At 49.1% G+C, this 21,626-nt stretch overlaps 1 protein-coding gene and 1 pseudogene across 2 annotated transcripts in view; one reads left to right on the plus strand and one right to left on the minus strand.

The window, feature by feature from the left end:
- INPP5D (inositol polyphosphate-5-phosphatase D) overlaps positions 1–21,626 on the plus strand; it is a 113,137-nt gene that overhangs the window by 27,188 nt on the left and 64,323 nt on the right. The window contains exon 3 of one of the 2 annotated variants that reach the window (XM_046018780.1): positions 21,038–21,188. The exons of the other annotated variant lie outside the window; for it this stretch is intronic. Coding sequence (XP_045874736.1) covers positions 21,038–21,188 — 151 coding nt within the window. The remainder of the gene's footprint in view (positions 1–21,037; positions 21,189–21,626) is intronic. 2 annotated transcript variants of the gene reach the window in all.
- LOC123950638 lies at positions 6,981–9,468 on the minus strand (annotated as a pseudogene).

Genomic DNA, 21,626 nt, shown 5'->3' on the forward strand with positions numbered 1-21,626 from the left:
GCAAAGGGAAGGTAGAGAATGCCCCTGATCTGGGGACCAGCGAAGCCATGAAGGGTTTTGATAATGATTGGTACAGGATAAGGTATGGATAAGCTTGCACAATTAGGGACAGCGTCTATCTCCAAAGAGCACCAAAAAACACACAGTTACATTCTTCCTGGGGAGGAGTTCCAAGTGTGCTTTGTTAAATACAGAACCTTTGCTTGGGGCGAGAGAAAAAGGGGAAACGGACATAGAGAAGGAGAAGATGGGCTTCCTTCTTTGCATGTAGCAGAAGGAAATGATGATTCTGGAGGCAACTGCTGAATCCTGGAGGTGGAGGAGGACTTAGGGACTCCCAGCAGCAACCCACTGCCCCCCATCTCCCCTCCCTTCCGTCTTGAGCCAGATGGAGCCAGGATTCAGAGCGCATGCCCGTCTCACCACCCTGCCCCCGTGTCCCCTTGCCCACTCCCTCCCTCTGCATCCCTCAGCCCAATCCCATGCTTCCCACCTAAAGGATGTATTCCTGCTGGGAGGCGTGAACACACTCGCACCCCAATGGTGCAAATGGTCACGAAGGAAGGAGCAGAAAGATAAATCACAGGGCCTGAGAGAGATGAGAAAATAAGCGGCCTCTCCATCTGAGAGCAGCAAGCGTGAGGCCCGACAGCTCACACAGCCCAGCCGTGCCTACTCCCTCCCTCACTCATCTGGCTAACTCTTCTTTTCTTTCTTTTCTTTTCCTCTCTCTCTCTCTCTCTCTTTTTTTTTTTTTTTTTTTTTTTTTTTGCCTTAAGAGGGTTTCTTGCAGGTCAGTATTTATTATCTCTGCTTTTTCTCTTAACAAAATAGTAAGTGGGGGTGAGGAAGTTCAAACCGAAAATACTCAGCAGAGATAAAATCCCTAGCCACCAATCACAGCCTTGCTTCTGGGGAAACTGTCCATGTAAATAGGTTTCTCTAAAATTTAACTTTAGAACCCGTACCGTATGCCAGTTCAAAAATAGTCTTAAAGACTTTGTGGGAAGTCCTTGGAGCGCTCACGAAAGCATTCTTTTGAAAGTCGACTCTGATATCCGGGGGAGAGGTTTGCAAAAATTTGACAGCGGGCGGCATCAAGTCCAGTCAGCTTAGGACAAATGGCACGATTTTCAGCGCGCTGTGGTTCCCTTTAAAAGTGAAAGTGGTCGGAAGGTACAGACATCCACTTAGAAAATCAGTAAGTCCTGGGCGTGTAATGTACAACACGCTAGCTGTAATTTATGATTGGGTGTTGTATATTTGAAAGTTGCTCAAAGAGTGGGTAGATGGCAAAAAGCTCTGATTGCAAGAAAAAATACTTTGTAACTGCGTGTTGATGAAGTTAACGACAGGTTGTGGTGCTCGTTTTGCAATATATACCTAACTCAAGTCATTATGTTGTACCCGGGAAGCTAATATGATGTTATGTCAGTTATAGCTCAATTATTTTCATGTGAAAAATGAATTTTATTGGAAATGTTGCCTGGGAACAGAGAGGAATGATAATATTAATAATAACATCGTGGCTCGGAGTCCTCGCACCATCCGGATCTCTCTACTGCTACCCATCCTGAGAGGGCTTCAGACTGCACCCTCTTTGGCCAAAGAATGGTCCCATGGGTGCTTCTTCTGCCTCTCCCCTGTTTGCCCTGTGCTGCTCCCTGGGCTCTCTAGAAACAGGTGGTGTGCTGGTGCCCTCGCTGGTAGAGCCCAAGAGATTCTCTAGCCCTGGGGATGAGGTGGCCACTGGCCACACGTGGACAAGTACTTGGGTTGAAGCTAGTCTAAGTGTTTTTAATTGTTTTAACCATGGCTGAGGTGTCACTTCCGTAATAATTATTTTCCTCTTAAATATTTCACTTCTTGCCTTTATTTTAAAATTATTGTAATGGGAAATGGGATCATCTCCGAAAATCTGGGGCTCAGAAATGCGATAGCTGCGGGTCTCCCACAGGAGCCCCCACAGAGACTGGAGAAAGGAAGCCTGAGACCTGACTGAGGAAGGGCTAGGTGCTGGGCTGGGGAATTCGGAGACTGTTCTGCAGGCATCGGGGAGCCATGGCGGGTTGTGTGTAACACAAAATGAACCATTACCACTATCTCTGTGGAGTTTCCAGACATTGTGATCATCCCAATATAAAACCCCAGACACATAGAATAATAATTTTGAAGTTAGTTGTTGGTTTTTTGTTTGTTTGTTTGTTTTTTTAAATTACCTTTAGTTTCTTATGCCCCTTTCCCTGGGCATCAAGCATCAAGACCCATGTAGAAAGTTGTTCCTGTTCTCTCCCCACTTCCCTTTCTTTCTTATTTTCCTGTCTTTTTCTTTTCTGTTCTTCTTCTGTTTTTTTTTTTTTGTTGTTGTTGTTTTGTTTTTTTTACAAATATTTTATGTCTTTATTTGAGAGAGAAAAAGAGAGAAACAGAGAACACCAGCAGGGAGGAAAAGGAAAAGCAGGCTCCCCACGGAGCAGGACCCGGGGATCATGACCTGAGCCTAAGGTGTCTGCCTTAGCACAAAAAACCAACACTGCAATCAGGGGGCTCATGCAGGCCTCTGTGACACATGCTGCAAGTTCTCTTCAAGACGGTATTAGTAGGGTGAAGGAACACATGTTCTCATCCTACATACAGCCTCTTCATCCAGAAACCCCTTCCAAGTGGCCCTCCCACCCGATATCACTTGCGGCCCACCAACCATGTCCCCACATCCTCTCAATACTAGACATTGTCAGGGTCTCGGATTTTCACCACGCAGTGGGCAAACATGCAATCTCAGCATTTGATTTTACATTGCCTTCATGATAAACATTTTTTCCTATGTTCACTGGCCTTTTGTATTTCTTTTCCTGTGACTTGCCTATTTACAGTCTTTGCTAGTTTTTTCCCCTTTAAAAAAAATCTTTCTGGCTTAAAAAAAAAAGCTCTTTATGTGTTTTGCATGTTAATTTGGGGGGATTAGTTAGTTATGATGTAAATATTTTCTCCTGACCTGTCATGTTTTAAAGCTTTGTGTATGGTTCGTTTGTCATGTGGAATTTTAACAGTGTTTATGTAGTCAAATATTTTCATTTTTGGATTCTGGGTTTTAGGAATTATTCTCAATATTATTTATCCAGGAAAGATGTTATTTTTTTCCCTAACACTTTCATGGTAAGCTTTTATCTCTTTATGTTTTACATTTGTTATAAAATAGGAACTATACGCCCGTCCTCCCAATGGAAAGCCACACCGTATGTTAAAACATCCTTCACAACGACCACCTTATCACACACTAAATTCACACTAAATCCTTACTACCTGGCTTTGTCGTGTGTGTTCCATCTGATGGACTAAGTTCCTATTGCTCACTCTTCTCTTCATTCCTTGGGGGTTTTCATGCATTTTCTTTCCCAGGCGCATTTTGTAATCAGCTTGCAAAGTTCTTTTAAAAAATCTGTTGGAGCTTGTATGTAATTACACTGAATATATGGATTCATTAGAAAATGAATTAGAAAATGCCCTATCAGGTCCTTCCATTTGGGAGCATAGCATCCCTTTTGTTTGCTCAGATTTGCTTTATATATATATATTTTTCAAGATTTTATTTATATATTTGTTAGAGCATATGCACAAGCGGGGGAGTGGCAGGTAAGGCTGAGCAGGGAGCCGGAAGTGGGACTCGATCCCAAGACCCCAAGATCATGACCTGAGCTGAAGACAGATGCTTAACTGCCTGAGCCACCCAGGCATCTCTTAGATTTCCTTTGATGTCTGTTTTATGCTGTCTTTTATATTTTCTCAGTATGGTTCTTATATCTTACATTCTTACATGTGATGGAGGTTATTAACCTTGGCAGGAAGAATCTGTCTTTTCCAGGGCATTTTCTGATTGGGCTCTGTTGATGTCTGGGGAAGTCGTGGTGCTTAGGGACTGTTCTCATCTCTGTTTCTGAATTATCTCGTGAGTTTTCACTGTTTCTTTAATGTATTCTTTGGCCTTTCGAGAGGCCACATGATTGGAGTACACTGTCTTGTCTGCAAGTAACATAGATGCGTCTCTTCTTTTCGAGAGGACCGATTGAGGGGGATGGGAGCCATTTCGGGTGTCCCCTGCTGGCGGGGACCCACAGGGATGTCCATGGTGGGGCCATGGTGCTTGCTGCTGTCTTGCTTCTGATTTCTGAGCATGCAAATCAAAGACAAGGAATACAGTGGGAATGCCGGGAGAAGGGTATCCACCAAACAGGACCAAAACTGGAGTGGCAGAGTAGATGGGCAGTTGGGTAAAACCAGGTGGCCAGTGCCCAGTGGACCTTCCACCTGACTCACCCACTGCCCCACCTCACCGACCTCTGCTTCCACCCACTTGCGTCCAGCACCCAGCATAACTGAGCCAGACTCCTGCTAGCTTAGTGGTAGCCACACATGGGTGAGATCACCTCCTGGGTCCTAATTTGAATCACTGGTGTGATTGGGAGAGGGAGAGCCCAGCAGCACCAGAGGCCACACCCAGGTTGACCATCGGTGGCCTACTCCCCTCCTCGCCCATATTCCTCCGTGCAGATCTCGACCAAAAAAAAATCATGGATGAATATAAGAAAATGCTTTATTGAAACTATATATATTATAGCAAAGATCACAAACTGGTACACACCCCCACCCCGTGTTGGATTTTGTGTTCTTTTTGGCTGACATAAGTTTTTAAAAAAGATGAACCAGCTAAGAGCATTTTTAGAAACTCCTAGACTTTATAAAGCGTTTTGAATTTCTTAGTGTCCCTTGAAAAATTTAAAGACCTGATCAGCTTAGACCTGCATCACCCCAGGGTAAGTGTCCCCCCTTCGGAAGATGTGGTATTTCCCTTTGATGGGACGAAGCCCCACCTCTTCCTCCGGCCTCAGTCCCAGCCTGTTCCACTTGCTCACACCACCCAGCTGGCCTCCGCGGACAGCAGAGCTGTGATCGATCACTATCAGATGCAAGTGATCTAATTCATTAGGCTAGCAACCATATTAGGCCTTCTGTGTACATAAAATAAGAAAACCAGGTTCACCTGACTTGGTCTTTTCCGGGTGAACTCTGCTAGTTCCCAGGATCGCCACTTGCTTTGGTACCTCTTACAAACCATGCTATGAGTCATCTGATCTAGGAGCTTGCCTGGAATGGACACAAAGCTCACTAAAGTGTCAATGACAGAAGAAGCCACCTGACCCACTGTGAAAATCACAGCCTGCCTGGCCTGCCTGCAGGCATCTGGCTGTCCCCTCTGCTCTGCCCTCCCATGGTCAAGTCCCCACACAGAGTGTGCTTCCTCCCCTGGGGAAGGCTCGGATTCTGTTGAAACAGGTACGGCTGCATTCCCCTTTTTTGTCTGAGGCTTCGGACCATGGTGTAGGGGTGCTTCCGTTAGTTCCTTAGAGCAGCAGGAGCCTGCAAATGGTGACTTTCAGTTCCTCTACAGAGCAGGGTGTTTACCCCGGACTGCCCATCCCCTACTGTCTACTGCACTAAGCCTCTCACCCCCAGAAAGGGGGCACCACAGGGCTCATTCTTCGCTGCATCTCACTGTGCAGTGGGAAAGGCAAGCGTGTACATGAGGCCTCTCAGAATGAAAGGGAGGATTTTGCCAAAGTTATAAGTGTTGCTGCACCCCATGCAGTGGCAAACATTGATGCTGAGTTCTCCAGAGGAGAAAGCAACGCCCTAGTTTGCAGTGTTTGCCAATTCCTGTGGTGTAAATACCTCTCACCAGGACTCCCACCACAGTGGCCACATTTAATAACCAGCTCCTGGGGTTCCGGAAGAACTGGGTTTTGAGCCAGGATGAGTTAGCACAGCTGTCATGAGCCAGCAGCAGCACGCCCCTGGCCTGTGTATTACCAATACGCACCTGTTACTGCTCTGTGAGGTCTGAGTGCCTCGGTGCCAGTGGACGTCCTTATTAGAGACTCCTATGGTTTGAAAGAGGTCAGCCAGATTACTAAGCACTTCTGCTTTACGTAGAGCCCTTTTAATCCCCAAAACCTTATTTATCAGTTTTACCCATTCCTTTTTTTCAAATTACATTTGGGGAAGAATTTTTTTTTTTTCCCTACCTGACTCTTCTACTTAATTTTCTACTCCTCTGAGCTTCAGTTTACCCACCTGGAAAATAGGAGCTGATAATATATTAGCGTATTCAACACAACAGGTTTTCCGTGATGATAAGGGCTCTTACTGACAGAGCCATGCCCTGGGCTTGGCTCATTTCAATGCCTGGCCGAGGAGATCTTAGAATCTTCATTTATGGCCAAGGAAATTGGCTTAGATTGGAAAGTTAAATATCATATCCCAGGCCATACAACTATTTGGTGGTGGAGCTAAGATTTGAATTTGTAGCTGATGCAGGGTGTTTTTAAAAATGAGTTGCAAGCACTAAAAAATCAGATTTCATCCAAGAGTCTGGATTTTTACCTTCCCTTGAATATTCTGAAGTTCTGGCAACTTTAAGCCTGTGTTACCCCATGGGGACAGAATTGGATATAAGTGAAGCTGATCCCTTCAAAAGGACATTTTTCCAATGTGCCACAGCCCCCACCTCTCCCTAGTGGCTCCCATCCTGTCTGCTTCACTTGCATCAGGCTCCAGATTTTGTGCTTTTTACTTACAGGCCCCTTTGCTTTCTAACTAACAGTTACTTCCCCGCGACGCAGGGGATTTGGGTAATAATTCAGGTCAAATCAGAAAGGCCACAACGCAGGGAAGAACCCATCTTTTGCTATCAGGCTCCATGATCAAAACCACAGTACATTCTCACTATACAGTAGTGTCTTACCCACTGCTTTGGTCCCTTCTTGCTCTTTATGCACTCACATACCCTTCCTTGAATAGGACAACCCCTGGGTGGGTGTCTTTTTATTTGAATGCGTTCTTACCAAATGTACATCGTTGTTCTTGTGCAATTTTAATTCGCCGAAATAATGTCATAGCTCTCTATGTACTTTCTACTTTCTTTCTTTCTTTTTTTTATTTATACATATTTAATTAAGATGAAATAGGCATAAACCATAAAGAAAAAAATCAGGATAAAGTGTCACTTCCATTTTGTAGGGAGGGGTCAGGAAATGGAACAGATTCCCTGGGAAACATCCTAAGACCATCCCAAAGTAGTGAGGATACAGAATGTTAAAGACAAAATTAGGTATTATTCCACTTAATCTACAAATGAATAAAGGGAGTCAGAACTTTATCCTATTTGGTATAAGAATTTTTACACTTAATATATAGTGAATCATTTCTCAGAAAGTAATACCAGTAAGTTTTAGAAGAAAGAAATTTCCATTACACAATTGACTAGAAAATCTCAAATGCAACTAAGCAGCTATGCTATAGCTCATTATGTACCATTACATTGTTCTGGGCTAGTGTACATTTCAGTTTAACACAGAACTGCATTTTGGGTTTTAGAAAGGCAGCAATAGTTATATTTTGGCTTTTATTCTAGATGCTTAACACAGTTAAGGCGACAGTTGAAGCGTATTAAGTAAAGGTAGTTACAATTAAATGATGATCAACACAATCTCAAGCAACCTACATACACTGTATAATGCTTACATGGAATGAAACCAGTGTACTTAATTGGTATTTTACACGCACACACACACAGAGAACTAAAAAAACATCCAAAGCAGTCATTCTACATGTACTATGGTTACACATTAAAAATGCAATTATACCACAGAACTAAAGTAATATGAACAGCACTACTTGATATGTAAAGTAAAGGTGATTGATTCTAACACAGAGCTAAGCCTGTATCAGTCATTCTAATCATAATGGCTTGTAAAAGCATCAGGTTTCCAGTAGAGAAACTACTCTATGAAAATCAGTTAAAATCTGTCCACAGTTTCACATCAGTAAAACCAAGATAAGGCTACGATCTTGAAGTGTGAACAAGATATCCAATCAAAACAGTAAGATTCCCAGCCATAATGTAAGATAGAAAGGTCTTCATGCAGCATATGCTCTCTGGCTCCTAGAAAGCTTCATGTGCATAATATAAAGTTAAGTTGCGGGGCGCCTGGGTGGCTCAGTGGGTTAAAGCCTCTGCCTTCGGCTCAGGTCATGATCCCAGGGTCCTGGGATCGAGCCCCACATCGGGCTTTCTGCTCCGCAGGGAGCCTGCTTCCTCCTCTCTCTCTGCCTGCCTCTCTGCCTAGTTGGATTTCTCTCTGTCGAATAAATAAAATATTAAAAAAAAAAAAAGTTGGGGCGCCTGGGTGGCTCAGTGGATTAAGCCGCTGCCTTCGGCTCAGGTCATGATCTCAGGGTCCTGGGATCGAGTCCCACATCGGGCTCTCTGCTCAGCGGGGAGCCTGCTTCCCTCTCTCTCTGCCTGCCTCTTTGCCTACTTGTGATCTCTCTCTGTCAAATAAATAAATAAAATCTTTAAAAAAAAAAAAAAGTTAAGTTGCTCAAAAAGTAAACTGGAGTTCAGTGAAGTTTCCATTGTGCCATGACTTTTAAACTTCAGGAATGGTGTGATCCATCAGGCTTTTCATAATGCTTGGTGCCATCCGTTTAATAATATGTTCAAAGATAAAAGCAGGCATGATTGTAATAGTAACTACAGTCTCAGATGTTGACAGTATGTCTGCAATTTGAGAATCCTTCAGCCCAATGACATTCTGCCCATTGACTTCACAGATGTTATGTTCTGTGAGAAGACCATTTCTGGCTGCAGAACTATCTTTCACTATGGATGTTATCTTTCCATTTTTAAAGATAAAGCCAACATGTCCAGTACTATCCTTATGCATGGTAACTGTCCGTTCAAAGGGCCTGTCACGAACAGTCATAGTAATCTTCTCTCCAAAAGCCTGTTTGAGTACCTTGTGCGCTTTATCAGAGCTCCAGCCTGCACAGTTTTCCCCATTGATCTGGAGTACTTGGTCCCCAAATCTCAGACCAACCAATGAGGCTGGAGAATTTGCCTGGACCAGCTGAACAAATATGCCATTATCTATTGATTTAAGCCTGAGCCCAATTTTTCCATCTTGATCCTTACACAAAATGACTTCACGAATCCCTTGCTTAATTTCTGCTCTACGAATTCCAACATCATTACCAGTTACAGGAGCCACCATATAGTTCATACTGGAAGGTCTTGCACCTGAACTGGTGCTCCAGGGACCACGGCCATATTTGCACGGATTTCTTCTTCATTTAAACTCAGGCCCATGTACTGGGAGAGCTCCGGATACAATTTAGGATAGAGAATTCCATCTTGAGAGATGGGAGCAGAAGCTTCAGACAAAATTGCTGGGTTGCCAGGGTTTGCGGAAAAGGCAGTTTGAGCCTGAATAACTTTGTCTACCTTCAGGTCTTCAAGAGATGGGTACAGAGACATTTTTGCAGGATTTTTCTAGGCCACAATGACCCGCTCACTGCCGTTGCCGCCCCGCCGCCTCCGGTAACTGGCACAGACTTCCGAGACCCGAAGAGAGAAGCACTCTACTTTCTTTTTAAGGATCTTTTAAAGATCCTTCTGTGTTGCATCTTACACATGAAGTCTTTGCTTCTGGTTGCTGTGTGACACCCCATGTGTACCTTGATTGCGCTTTGCCTCTCCACTCTCCCAGTGATGGGCACACCCAGATCTCCACCACCTCGAAGCCGTGATGGCCATGCGAATAGGTGGCCCCGTGTGAGCCTGAGGGCATATGTGCGGATGTGAAAATTCTGGCTCATAGACACACATATACACTTCGCCTGAATTGTGTCTGATGTTCTCCAGAATGGCAACATGGTCTCCTTGATTCTTTATATAACACAGATGTTGAAGGAGGAGTAGAGGGAGAGAGGGCTTGTAGATATATAATATCCACTAGTAAATAAGGTCTTTTGGATGGAGTTCAAAACAGACTTGCCTCCTACCAAAGGTCCCAGAACACACAGGCAGAAAAATCGGAGGACAGTCCCCTTTCAGAGTCCAAGAGCCTAAAACCTCATGTAAGGGACCCGAGACATGGCTCAGGTCCTGTGGTGCCACTTATAGGGCAAGGCATTTGGCCCTTTTGAGCCTCAGTTTCTTCCTCTGTAAAATTGGAAGACCAACAGAAGCTCAAGGAAAGTTGTTTGGGTGCTCGAAACATATTTGTCCCTTCCTGCCTTCATTCTCAGCGCTCAGATAATATGCGATGCATTTTGTCACCAGAATGCTGAGTTTCTGAGTATGCTCAGTCTTGTTCGGGCATTTTGTCTAGCTGGCTCAGGGACGCACAGGACCAGAGGCCCAGCTTCCTGAGTGGGTTTTGGACTTCTCTGTGCAGAAAGTGGAGCAGCTTTTGCACGGAGAGTGTGCTGAGCCCGAGAGAAGAGAGGAGGGAGGAAGCAGAGACAGGTGTGGTGGTCCTCATGGGTGGCGGTGTTTGTGGGAGGAAGAGGAAGCTAAGGGCTTCCAGTCTGATCAGCTCCTCCATTAAGTGGGGGAGGGGGGAGAGAGGTCCAAATTCTTTGCTGTTGCTAAGGGACTTGGGTAGAGGGCTTGAGGGAGAATTCTTGGATCAGCTGTTGAGGGAAGGCTCAAGATGAATGAGGATCGGTTTAGGGCAGTTGAGCATCACAGGTCAAGATCTTCCAGAAGCAGAGCTTGACCTTGAGTACCAGCAACTTGCTCAAGAAAAACTCGCAGGAGAAACCTGTACGGGGCTGGGAGATGCAGGCCAGAGATGGGCCAGCCAAGCAGAGGTGCCGGCCAGGCGAATTCTTAGACCCAGCCTGATCCTCTGAGGAGCTCTGGAGCATGAGTTACACCTCACGGTTTGTCCCACATGGAGGCAAAGAGTTGGGCTTTTGCACACACACTCCAGGCACACATTGGCACCTCTGGTGGGCACGGGAATGTAGAGCTCTCCCCGTCTCTCCTGAATCTCTGTAGAGGGAGGCAGCTCCAGGGCTTGAGGAGAATCAGGTGAGGTTGCAGGGTCAAGCCTTCAGCAGTAAAGCTCATGGCAAATTGCAGGACCCAAGAGGGGCGAGCAGAACACCACATTGTCCATTAAGCCCTGAGCTTTAGAACCGGCACTTTTGCCCCCGTTGCATTGGCCAAAGCAAGTTGTGTGGCCAAACCCAACGTCAATGGGCAAAGAAGTAAATTCTTCACACGCTAGTGCAGCATGTCGTGAGGTGCGTGGCTATGAACCCGAGAGCAGGGAGCAGTCCTCCTCCCCACCGCCCCAAGTCTGAAACCCAGGCTTCTATTTATGTGAGCTCTCGGAGAAAGCGGGAAAGCTTTCCCTGACAACCTCACTGAGATGTCGGGTATGGTGTCGTTTGTCTAGCTGTCAGCTGTGACTGCCAACAAGGGACCCATCCTGTCCCAGGGCCTTCACTGCGGGCTTGCGGTCCCCAGATGGGGATGCCACGATCCGAACACCCAGACAATGAGCCGGCGGATGGAGCACTCTCACTGCCCGCGCCCTGGCTTCTGCGGTGGTGGCACCAGGAGAGACCTCAGAGGTTGCATCTAGAGCTGTCATTTCAGTACCAGCTTGAGGTGTCAGTTTCTCTGCCCTCTAGCCTGCAGCTGCTTTGATGTGAGAGGTTCAAAGCACTCTCTAAGCCGTTCAAGTCTGTGAGGAGGGCTCGGGGCGTGCTCCCACTGCACAGATAGCTGAGAGTGAAAGGCAGAGATTTGCGACCTCACGATCTCAGATCCCAGTGGGGATCCTAGCTCACAAGCGATAAAGCGTGGGGGTGAGGGCGTAGGGGGTTGGGATGTTGATCTGGCATCTGAGTTTTCCCCAGCTGGAGACAGCAGGATGCAGGAGGAGCCAGGGAACTGGATGGGTAGAAGGGTACAAGCCCAGGGAAGGGGCATGGGTTGAGAAACGGAGAGGTTGGCTCCAAGCATCAGGGATTTAGAAGTAAGTGCAGACTGGCGGTGAACAGAATCCATGCCAAGTCGTTCTGGGAAGTCTGCCCAAAACAAGGCAAGAGAAAAGCCAAAGAACCCAGCTTCAAGAAAGGGGGACTGGTTAGAACAAGGTAGATGGGAGATCCCAGCGGGCCAGCTGGGAGTAAGACAGAGCGCCGCCCCGCGCCCCCCAAAACCTGTTCCAGGCCAACCTGACCCAGTGGGCAGCCTGGTGTTTGCCGGGGAGCTGGGGGTGAGGCATGGCACGAGCACGCGAGCTGGGAGCACTGACGTCCCGCTGGCTACAGCTGGTGGGTGTGGGGCTGGGGCAGGCTTGGCAATCCCCACTTTTCTTCCTTGGAGCTTCATGCCACCTCTCGTAGACGCCACATTATTGCCTTCTGCACATGTGAGACCCCGAACGAGCCTAGTGTTGGCTTTCATGCTTCCTGCACCCTCAAACATGTGATTTGGGGGACCCTGTGGAGGGGGGGCAGGCCAGTGGAGACAGGACTGTGGCCACAGATAACTGATGCCAGCCTCCCCACCCCCATCCCCGCCCACGGCAGCTCGGAGGGCAGGCCTGCTGCCACTGGGATTCGAGCTCCTCCCGCGCGCCGGGTTTCACACCACCCATCCCACCCACCGAGCCTCTGGAGGCTGAAGCCTGCCCGAGATTCGGAGAATCGCTAACCACCTGGTTCCACCCTAAGCTGGCAGCTCCCTGTGTCTGGTGTCCTCCTTCCTGTCTAGCTAGAAAGTCCGTGGGTCCCCACCCACCACCTCCTATCCTTGAGCTTTCCCGTGGGTGCTGCTCTTCCGACCGTGTCGCTCGCCACCTGAGACTGTTTTCTCAGCTGTAAAATGGAGCAGTAGCACCCACCTGTGATGTTCGATCTACTGTACATGGGACAACAGACCCAACATACCTGGCCCAGTTCAGTGTCTTCCATTTGGGGGGTGGGGCATCACCTAGGAAGAGCCAGAGAGGTTCCAGAAGCCCCCTCCTCAGAGGGACCCCACGCCTGCCCCTGGCACAGGGTGCCCCGTGGGGAGCTGTGTCCTCACCACCTCGAGCCAATCTTCCCCGCCCCTGCCTCCTCCATCCACTTGTGCCGCGTGACCCTCTGTGGTTTTCTATTCTTGGTCCGTTAGTATCATTACAGTTATCTGAGCATCAAAGATGCTTCCAAGATGTAGTCTTTGTACAGAAACCAACAGAAGCATAGAGACCAGGAACTTTTTTTTTTTAAGTTTATTTATTTATTTGTCAGAGAGAGAGCAAGAGAGCACAAGCAGAGGGAACAGCAGGCAGAGGGAGAAGCCGGCTCCCCGCTGAGCAAGGAGCCTGATGCAGAACTTGGTCCCAGGACCCTGGATCAAGAGCTGAGCTGAAGGCAGTGGCTTAACTGACTGAGCCACCCAGGCGTCTCTAGAGCAGGAACATTTCTATACTACTTTGATAAAAAACCCTGACACTCTTAGGCAAGATGCCTTGGAAGCCCCTCTCCTTGGAGTGTGTACGCTTGTGTGTCTGTGTGTGTGTTAATTCAATGGGCTACGTTGTATAAACTAATGTTTGAAACTTTTTAATTATTGGGGATAGCTCAAAGAAGTGTTTCCGTGTAGCCACCGTGTAGATGAGGGTAAGTTAAACTGAGGTTGCATAGTTCCTATCTTTGCCTTTAAAATGACTGTTTTGTGGGGGGACATTTTGAGATGCATAGACACCCCGCTTCTCCACGTTGCTCCCGCTGGTGTCTGCATCTTTAGCAGCTGTCCATACTTGCCTGAGTCCCTCGTTACTGTGACGCTGGGCGGCCGGCGATGACGTCCATCATCCCTTTGATGGTTGTCAATAGGCGTTCTCCTGTGAGCGTTCCCTTCTCATGTGTTCACATCAGGATGGACTCATCAGCTGCTCATTTACTCTGTGAATTATAATTATTGTTATTATTCATCTTGGTGCTCAAATGGTGCTCACATAATCGTCATCATTTTCTGAGCATTTCCTTTCTTCCCGGGCCAATGGATGTTCTAGGCAGACCAGATCCCTTTCTTGCCAGGTCTCAGAATCAGCCTTCTCTCCCAGGAACCTGGGTCTTTTCAGCTAAGTGACATTTAGCAACCGAGACCTGAGCTCTGACTGTGCTTGTGGCAGCCCGGGCATCTGTTTTGGCTCCCAGGTTCCTGTCAGTGGACAGAGCAAGGACACGTGTGGGGAACAGACATGCACGCTCACACATGCATCCATATTTACCTGGGTACAGGTGAATGTACCTCGAGTGCCCCTGATCTGTTCCCTTCCAATAGGACACTATGGACAGTTCATTCTAGCCTGACTGCATTCCCAGGACGAAGCCTGGCTCCCATTTCTCCTTATTTCTCTGCATTTGCACGTTTTCCTGGATCTAGCCAGTCTCCCTCTCTGCTGCCCCTGGGCCCCTGGGTTAGGCCTCCTTCTAAGTTCCCGCCTGCATCTTCTGCCTGCTGATCACCTCCTTGGCCCCTGCCCCCGGAGCCCCATGACCTTCAGAGGATGAGCAGGGAAAGGAAGCGAGCCAATAAACAGGTTTTGAAGAGAAGGGTGGGGGGAGAACAAGGGCAGACTGATCGGCTTTTATGCAGACACATCCTGGGGTCCCTCCTAGGCCATATATTTGAAGAAGGATTTCTAGATCTCAAGCTAGCCTCCAAAGAACTTTCCAAACCTGCCTGTCCCCTACTGTTCTCTCATTAACCAAGTGGCTAAAACCAAAGATCTGGGATGTCCTCCTTGGCCTCTCCCCGACTGTTCAGTCCAGCTCTGGCCCCTCTCCCTCCACAGCACCTCCCCAGTGCAGAGTCGGGTTGCCAGCAACCCCCACTTCTGTCCTGACCTGCACAACAGCCAAAGTGATATTTCCAAAAATACATGTCTGATTAAGTCACACACACACACACACACACACACACACACGCGCGCGCGCGCGCCGCACACACATACGCACTTTGAAATGCTTTCAGTGGCTCCAAGTCACCCTTAGAGCAAAATCCCAACTCTGCAAGTCCCCAGAAGCCCAAGAGACCCATGAGCTGGCCTCTCCCCTTCTCCTTTCTTCGTCCAAGTCAAGGTCTACAATTCTTAGAAAGAGGTTTTGAGGGAGAAGGTGGAAAGGATTGAGAACCACCTGAGGGCAGAAGGGGAGCCGAGGAAAGCATTTCAAGGGCTGGCAGGGAGAGGGGAGGGCCGAGGCAGGGCCGGAAGGAGGTGAGTCCCCACGGCAGTGTGCAGAGGACAGGACAGGACAGCGGGCATCAGTGCTGGACCTCAGGAGCTCCCAAGCCTCTGGGGCTGGGAGGTGAGGTTCTAGAACACAGAGCCTGGGCCTGGACATCACCCCTGACCCTGTTCCATCAACACGGTGCCTCGGTGGTTATATGGGAGTCCCGGGTCTGGGGGGCTCAGAGGCCTGGGCTGAATCCCTCTCTGCCCCCACCCCTACTTCTAAGCTCTCAGATACCCCTCCACCCTCCCCAGGAAAGTGGAAACAGTGACACCGGCCACCCTAAGGCCCTCCTGGCCATTTCTTCATTGTAGCCAAATGCCGTGTTCACCCTGCTTCAAACCTTCTAGTGACTTCCTCATCGAACTTACTTGAAATGCTTTGCCGCAGTGGTATAATGAGCATGGTTTAGTTTTTGTTTTTGTTTTCCACTGTTTAATACTTTTTCATCATTTGTAAAATGTCCACCATGATTGTATATACTTGTTCATTTCAAACACAGGCTGGCAGAGGCTTGAGGACAGGGTTGCCTTACAGCAGTGGCTTCCTGCCTAAACCTCCTCAGCTCCTGCTCAGCTCTCCCTCGCCACCCCCCCACCCCCGCTGACCTCCTGTGCCTCAACCTCTTTCGGTTCCCCATTTAGATCCCAGACAGTGCTGAAGTTAGAGCAGCCCCCTGGGAAAGTTGAGTCTGTCCAGTGCTCTAGCCTCCCTGCCCTGCTTGCCCTTCCTCTGCAGGGTGTCTGAGAGTCACAGCTATTTCTGGAAACACCCCATCTCTCAGAGTAAACAGCCCTGAGCCTCTAACAGACCAGACGCTCAGCTGCCCTTTGTTGTGAAGACCTTGGTGGTGGCATCTTCCGGAGCCCTGAGGCTGGGACTGGGGACAGCCGTCTTCCCTTGCTCTGACCTTCCACAGGAGTTCTGTACCTGGGTGAACGCAGGTGCCACACCATAGAGTGAAGGGGCCCTTCCTTCAATTCTTCTGATGTGAGGCCTGTCGTATGCAAGGTCCACGTCTCCCAGAACGGTGGTGGGGCAAGTCACTGCCCTTGAAGGGGCTTCAAGGACGTATGAGGCAAAGCCAAGCAGGATCCCTTTCCTTCTGGGACTTGGAAACTTGTGGGAAGGCAGGCACCTCTGGGAGTGTTGGGGAAAGGCTTTGTGGAAATGCTAGTGCTGGAAAGCGCCTGAGCCTTTCCATACACCTGGAGACCTTGATGGAGACAGGAAAAGAGAAACGTCTCTTGTTTCACAATCTGAACTAAGCCCTACCATGTTTTTTTCTCTGTGACTTTTGGTGACGAACCTAATTTCATGTCGATTCCACAAATCCCAAAAGGCCAGTTGTTCTGGGCCCATGTATCTAAGTCGACAGGCAGACTTAACAGAGGAAATGCTGCTCCTTGCTTTTTTAAAATCGAGCTGTCTGTGATGTGCTCTAGGTCTCCGCTAAAGGGAGAAGGAGCTCATTCCTGATGGTCGGAGAGTAGCCGCAGAGCAGAAATCCAGCTGTCCACAGGCACTACCGTGGGGAGGGTCTCTAAGTGCACGGGGCTCAAGTTCACGGTGCAAGTGTAACGTGGGGCTGCAGGGTTTCTCTGTTTCAAAATGACTTGATAAATCTCTTCAGGAAGGTAGTGGCCACAGAATGAGGAACAAAGTCTGGAGGCCCCAACTGTTAAGGATGGAGGGCAGCCCCCCTTCCCCGGAAGCGTGTCCAGTTCCCCCTCCCAGCAGCCACAGAAGGCCCCAGCTCCTGCCAGACAGCCCTCCTGGGGTTCCAGGGTCTGCCCCTCCGCTGTGCTGCTCCCAGACTGGTAACTCTCTCCCGCTGCTGGCTCTGGAACACTGCTCCCCTCTTACTGGTATCCCCACACCCTGTCCATGATGTGATCCCCAGATCCCCTGGTGTAACATGGCATCTGTTTCCTGCCAGGACCTGACTGATATGTACAATAATCTTCTCGTCAACACTTTGTATTTGGAAGTTGTTGAAAAGGCACCATGAGGGCTGGGGTCCAGGGTCATGGGGAGGGTGGTCCCCGACTGCCAGCACCCATCCACACCATTTCTTTGCATCACCCATCCCAGACCTACATAGGGTCCTCTCTGACCATCTCTCCCAGCTCCCATCCTGACTCCTCACGAGTCCATCCAGCCACTCTTGCTGAGACCCTCCAATTGTCAGGCTCTGCAGCCCCATTCGGGGGTAAAGCACTAAGCAGAGCTGGCCCCTGACCACAGGGTACATAGTAATGTGGACATGGGCTTGACCAGACACCTACCCCAAAGGCCCTCGGGGTTCCTGCTGGCCACGGTCAAGGCCCCATTTCCTTGGAAGCCCCGACACCCAAACCCTATTCCTGGCATTGACTTGGCCGGGTTTGTGAGGTCTCCGCCAAGTGTGGCTGCCCTTTGAGCAGCTCTGCACCCTTGCTGGCCCCCCACCCTGCCCCTTTGGCCACCCCACCTTAACAGAGAGCCTTTCTTGGTCTAGCTTAGGAATGAGAACACCACCGCTGGGCTTCTCCTTTCTCTCCTTGGCCGGGTGGGACCTCTCCCTGCCCGTCCAAACACTGCTTACCCCATCACCCTCTCACTCCTTTACCCCCTCACCCCCTCACTCCACCCCAAGCCTGGGCCACCTCAAGAACTTATATAACGCTGAGCACCCTGACCTTTTTCTCTTCCTGTTTCTATTCTAGAATGTGCTTTGAACATAAGCTCTTAAAGGCATCTCTGCAAACCCCTTCAAATCTTAGTTCCAGGACCAAATTCTGATGAGAAGAGCTCCTAAAGTTAGGGTCAAAGAGACCCTAAGTTTTTCTAATTGGCACCCTGCCTTCCCCCTTTCCTCTGCATCTGTACATGCTGCCTGTTGACCCCCATGTGTACAGTGAGTCCTCACTCCAGGTGGGACCTACATACGTAGACCCTGCCTTCTGGAGAGTGGCCCATCATTTCATGGGTGCGTCCCTCTTGTGAGCGGTGGGAAAGGTGCAGGAAGACACTCCTCCCCAGGCAGTGCCTTTTCGCTGGCCATGGCACTGGCTTGCCCTCCTGTCCCCCCAAGACAGGCTGCCCCACCGTTCTTGAGGTTTGGACTCAACCTTCACCATCTACCTTCCTGGGACCCGGGGACCCTAGAAGCAGCCTTGGTTGTCCAGGCCCTGACTCCCTGGCCTCTGTGAACAGTCCAAGCACAAACAGGGTCCAGCAGCTTTGTCTCGCCAACGGCGACCAGCACCTGCTGCCGGCTCCCAGGTCCCCCCCCACCCAACTCCTAGCTTGCTGGATCTGTAGGGATTAGATTCATGGTCAAGGGTCCTGTTCCTCGGCAAGCTTAAGACACCGCGTATTTCATCAAGTCCAAGATGCTGCTTTTTTCACACTTAAAATCTCCGAAATAAAAGGTGTCCACACCGAATGACACATCCTAGTTCTGTTTTAGCTTTTCAGGTCTACATGTAATAACGTGGGTCTTAGTTTCAGTGTATCTTAAATTCCCACGTCTGATGGGCTGCCTCAAACACACATTCCCGGCTGGGAACCCTCTTTCAGACCCACACATGAGCTGTTTCACTTTGACTTTCTTTGATGGTTTCATATCCTTTTCCCATATGCCTAATGGCTTGTCATCCATGAGCTGTAAATTCGCTGACAAGGTGATACTTACCACGGCTGCTTTAATGGAATTGAATTCATCGATCATGGTGACATGGGTCATGTCAAATTATTTTTGTTATTCTCCTCACTTTTGGGTTTGAACCTATTCTGGTTACTTTTTAAAAGGCCTGGCTGCTGCTGCTCGAATATTTCTGGTTCAATAATACTTGAAAGAGATTGCTTAACCTGGGACTTTGTGACAACAGGGAATTTATTGGAAAGAATTTTTTTTTAAAGTTGTTAAACTCTATACATTTACCTAACGGCTTAAACCACAGAGTCAAACACACATATGTAGCCTCATGTAGAGATTTACATGTGTGCTGTGCGTATGCACACACAAACACACTTGGAGAGACAAAGAGGCCAAGTGGAGAGCCCTGTGTCAAGGTGAAAGTCAGGTGGATTCTCTAAAGGCAAATGCATCCTCGCTACAACTTGGGGTTAAGCACCAAGAACAGGAGCTCAGGGGCAGGTCTGAGTCCTGGTCCTTTCGCACATGTCTGGGTCTATCCCAGCCTGGGTCATCCTGCCTCTTTTGCAGTCCCAGTCCCACTTACCTGGAGCCCTGAAGACCCCCAGACCAAGGCACTATCCCAGCCTCTCACATCAGTCCTAACCACGCTGGAGCAACAGGTGTCTGACTTGAAGGTGGGCAAGTCAGGACGGTGCAGCCACACTAAGCCCAGACCCTGTGTGTTCACCGACCTGGTGGACTGTCCAACCCCCATCCTCTTTGCCTGTTGGCCTTCTTTCCCACATGTGATCGCCCTAGCCCCTCCAGCTCCAATGATGGTACCTTCTCAACTCGTTTTAAAATTACATGACCACCAGGGCGCCTAGCTGGCTTAGTCGGTAGAGCATGAGATTGTTGATCTTGGCGTTGTGAGTTCGAGTCCCAAGTGGGGTGTAAATATCCCTTTAAAAAAACCAAGAAAAATAAAACTGTACAACTGTCATTGATGAGATGGCTGTGATGATAATGCAGGTGAATCACGCATTTAGTGGAAGGACCAGGACCGCTGGCCTCGGAGACCAGGGAAGCCCTACCCAGAAGGGGGGGTCCTTTTGTCCCATCCCTGTACCCACCAACAACCTGATCCTTTTCTCCTATCCAGCTGCCCCAGGCTCACTGCTCCTCCCTGGAGCCCAGCTACAACTTTCCCCTCCACCCAGGGCTGCCACCCCACTCAGCCTCTTCTGTGAGGCAGAATACCTGCCACACTGTCCACTTTGTCCTCTGTGCCAGAGGGATACCTGCAAGGGGATCCAAGATGCTCCTTGGTTTCTGCGAAGGCCAGTAGGGAGACGATGGTACCATTCCTTGAGACAGGGAACACAAGGAGAAGCCGACGAGGTACTAGACAGGGAGGATGGACAGGGCTCTGGGGCATATTGGGTTAGGAGCTGGAGGGTACATCATCCGTGAGGGGAGTCGTGCCTTACAGTTCTCCTGTCCTGCCCTGCAGCTTGATACCCCCTTGGTGTGGGCGGGGCCTCAGTGGGTGGAGCCTCAGTGAGGTGGGGCTGGCTACTAGGACCCACCTTGAATTTCTTGCTGGAGGGGAGCCTGGGTGGCTTAGTCAGTTAGGCGTCTGAAGTGTCTGCCTTTAGCTCAGTTCAGGGCCCTGGGATGGAGTCCCACATCACACTGGGCTCCCTGCTCAGCAGGGAATCTGCTTTTCGCTCTCCCTCTTCCCCTCCCCACTGCTTGTGTGCTCTTTCTCTCTCAAGTAAATAAATAAAATCTTAAAAAAAAAAAAAGAGGGGGTGCCTGGGTGGCTCAGTGGGTTAAAGCCTCTGCCTTCTGCTCTTCTCAGGGTCCTGGCATCAAGCCCGGCATCAGACTCTGCTCAGCAGGGAGTCCGCTTTTCCCTCTCCCTCTACTGCTCCCCTGCCTGTGCTTGCATGCACTCTCTTGCTCTATCTCAAAGAAACAATAAAAATCCTTTAAATAAGTAAAAATAAAATAAGAATTTTTTTAAAAAGCAAGGGAAAGAATCTTTAAAACTGTTTGTGCCTTTTGCAGCCTGGCCTTGGGCTGCGGGCTAGAGGATGGGAGGGTGTGGGTGTGGTGGACAGACACTGCGTAGGAGCCCAGGGCTTTTTCTGGATCGAGGTCACTCCCTCAGCCTTGTTGGTCTCTGCTGCAGATGGCCTCTGTGGTTAGGTGATGTCCCAGCCAGTCGAAATGTACTTCAGTCTGGGGTTCTGTCCTCAGGCATCTGAAGGGGTCCCCATGAGGTTCTTCACCAAGCTGGACCAGCTCATCGAGTTCTACAAGAAAGAAAACATGGGGCTGGTGACCCACCTGCAGTACCCCGTGCCCCTGGAGGAGGAGGAAGCTGGTGATGAGCCAGAGGAGGAGACGGGTAGGAAGAGATGGAAGGGAAGGGGGGGGAGGGGCGTCCTGCGGTGTTTCAGCACAAGTGCTTGTAGATTAAGTGAGTCTGATTATCAGATCTGCTTATCAGAGGGAGAGAGGGTGACATGGTGACCAAGAAAGCCAGCTCTGGGGTCAGACAGACCTGGGTCAAGCTTCCTGTTCCCCAGCTTCTTAGCTGTGTGACCTTAGGTAAATTGCTTCACCCTTCTGAATGACAGACTTCTCTTAAAGAGACACTAAACACAGTACCTACCTCTCAAGATTTCGTCCCAGGAGGCGCCGAATGTAGAGCCCAGAGCCTCGCACACAAGAAGCGCTCAATACATGCGGCTATGTCCTCACCAAAGTCATCAGCTGCGTTTCGCTGTAAAGAGAATGAAGGAGGAAATGCTTGTACCTAACTGGAAGGGGAAGAGAGGCCCCT

The sequence above is a fragment of the Meles meles genome, chromosome 9 (genome assembly GCF_922984935.1).
Source record: "Meles meles chromosome 9, mMelMel3.1 paternal haplotype, whole genome shotgun sequence".
NCBI classification, from domain to species: Eukaryota; Metazoa; Chordata; class Mammalia; order Carnivora; family Mustelidae; genus Meles; species Meles meles.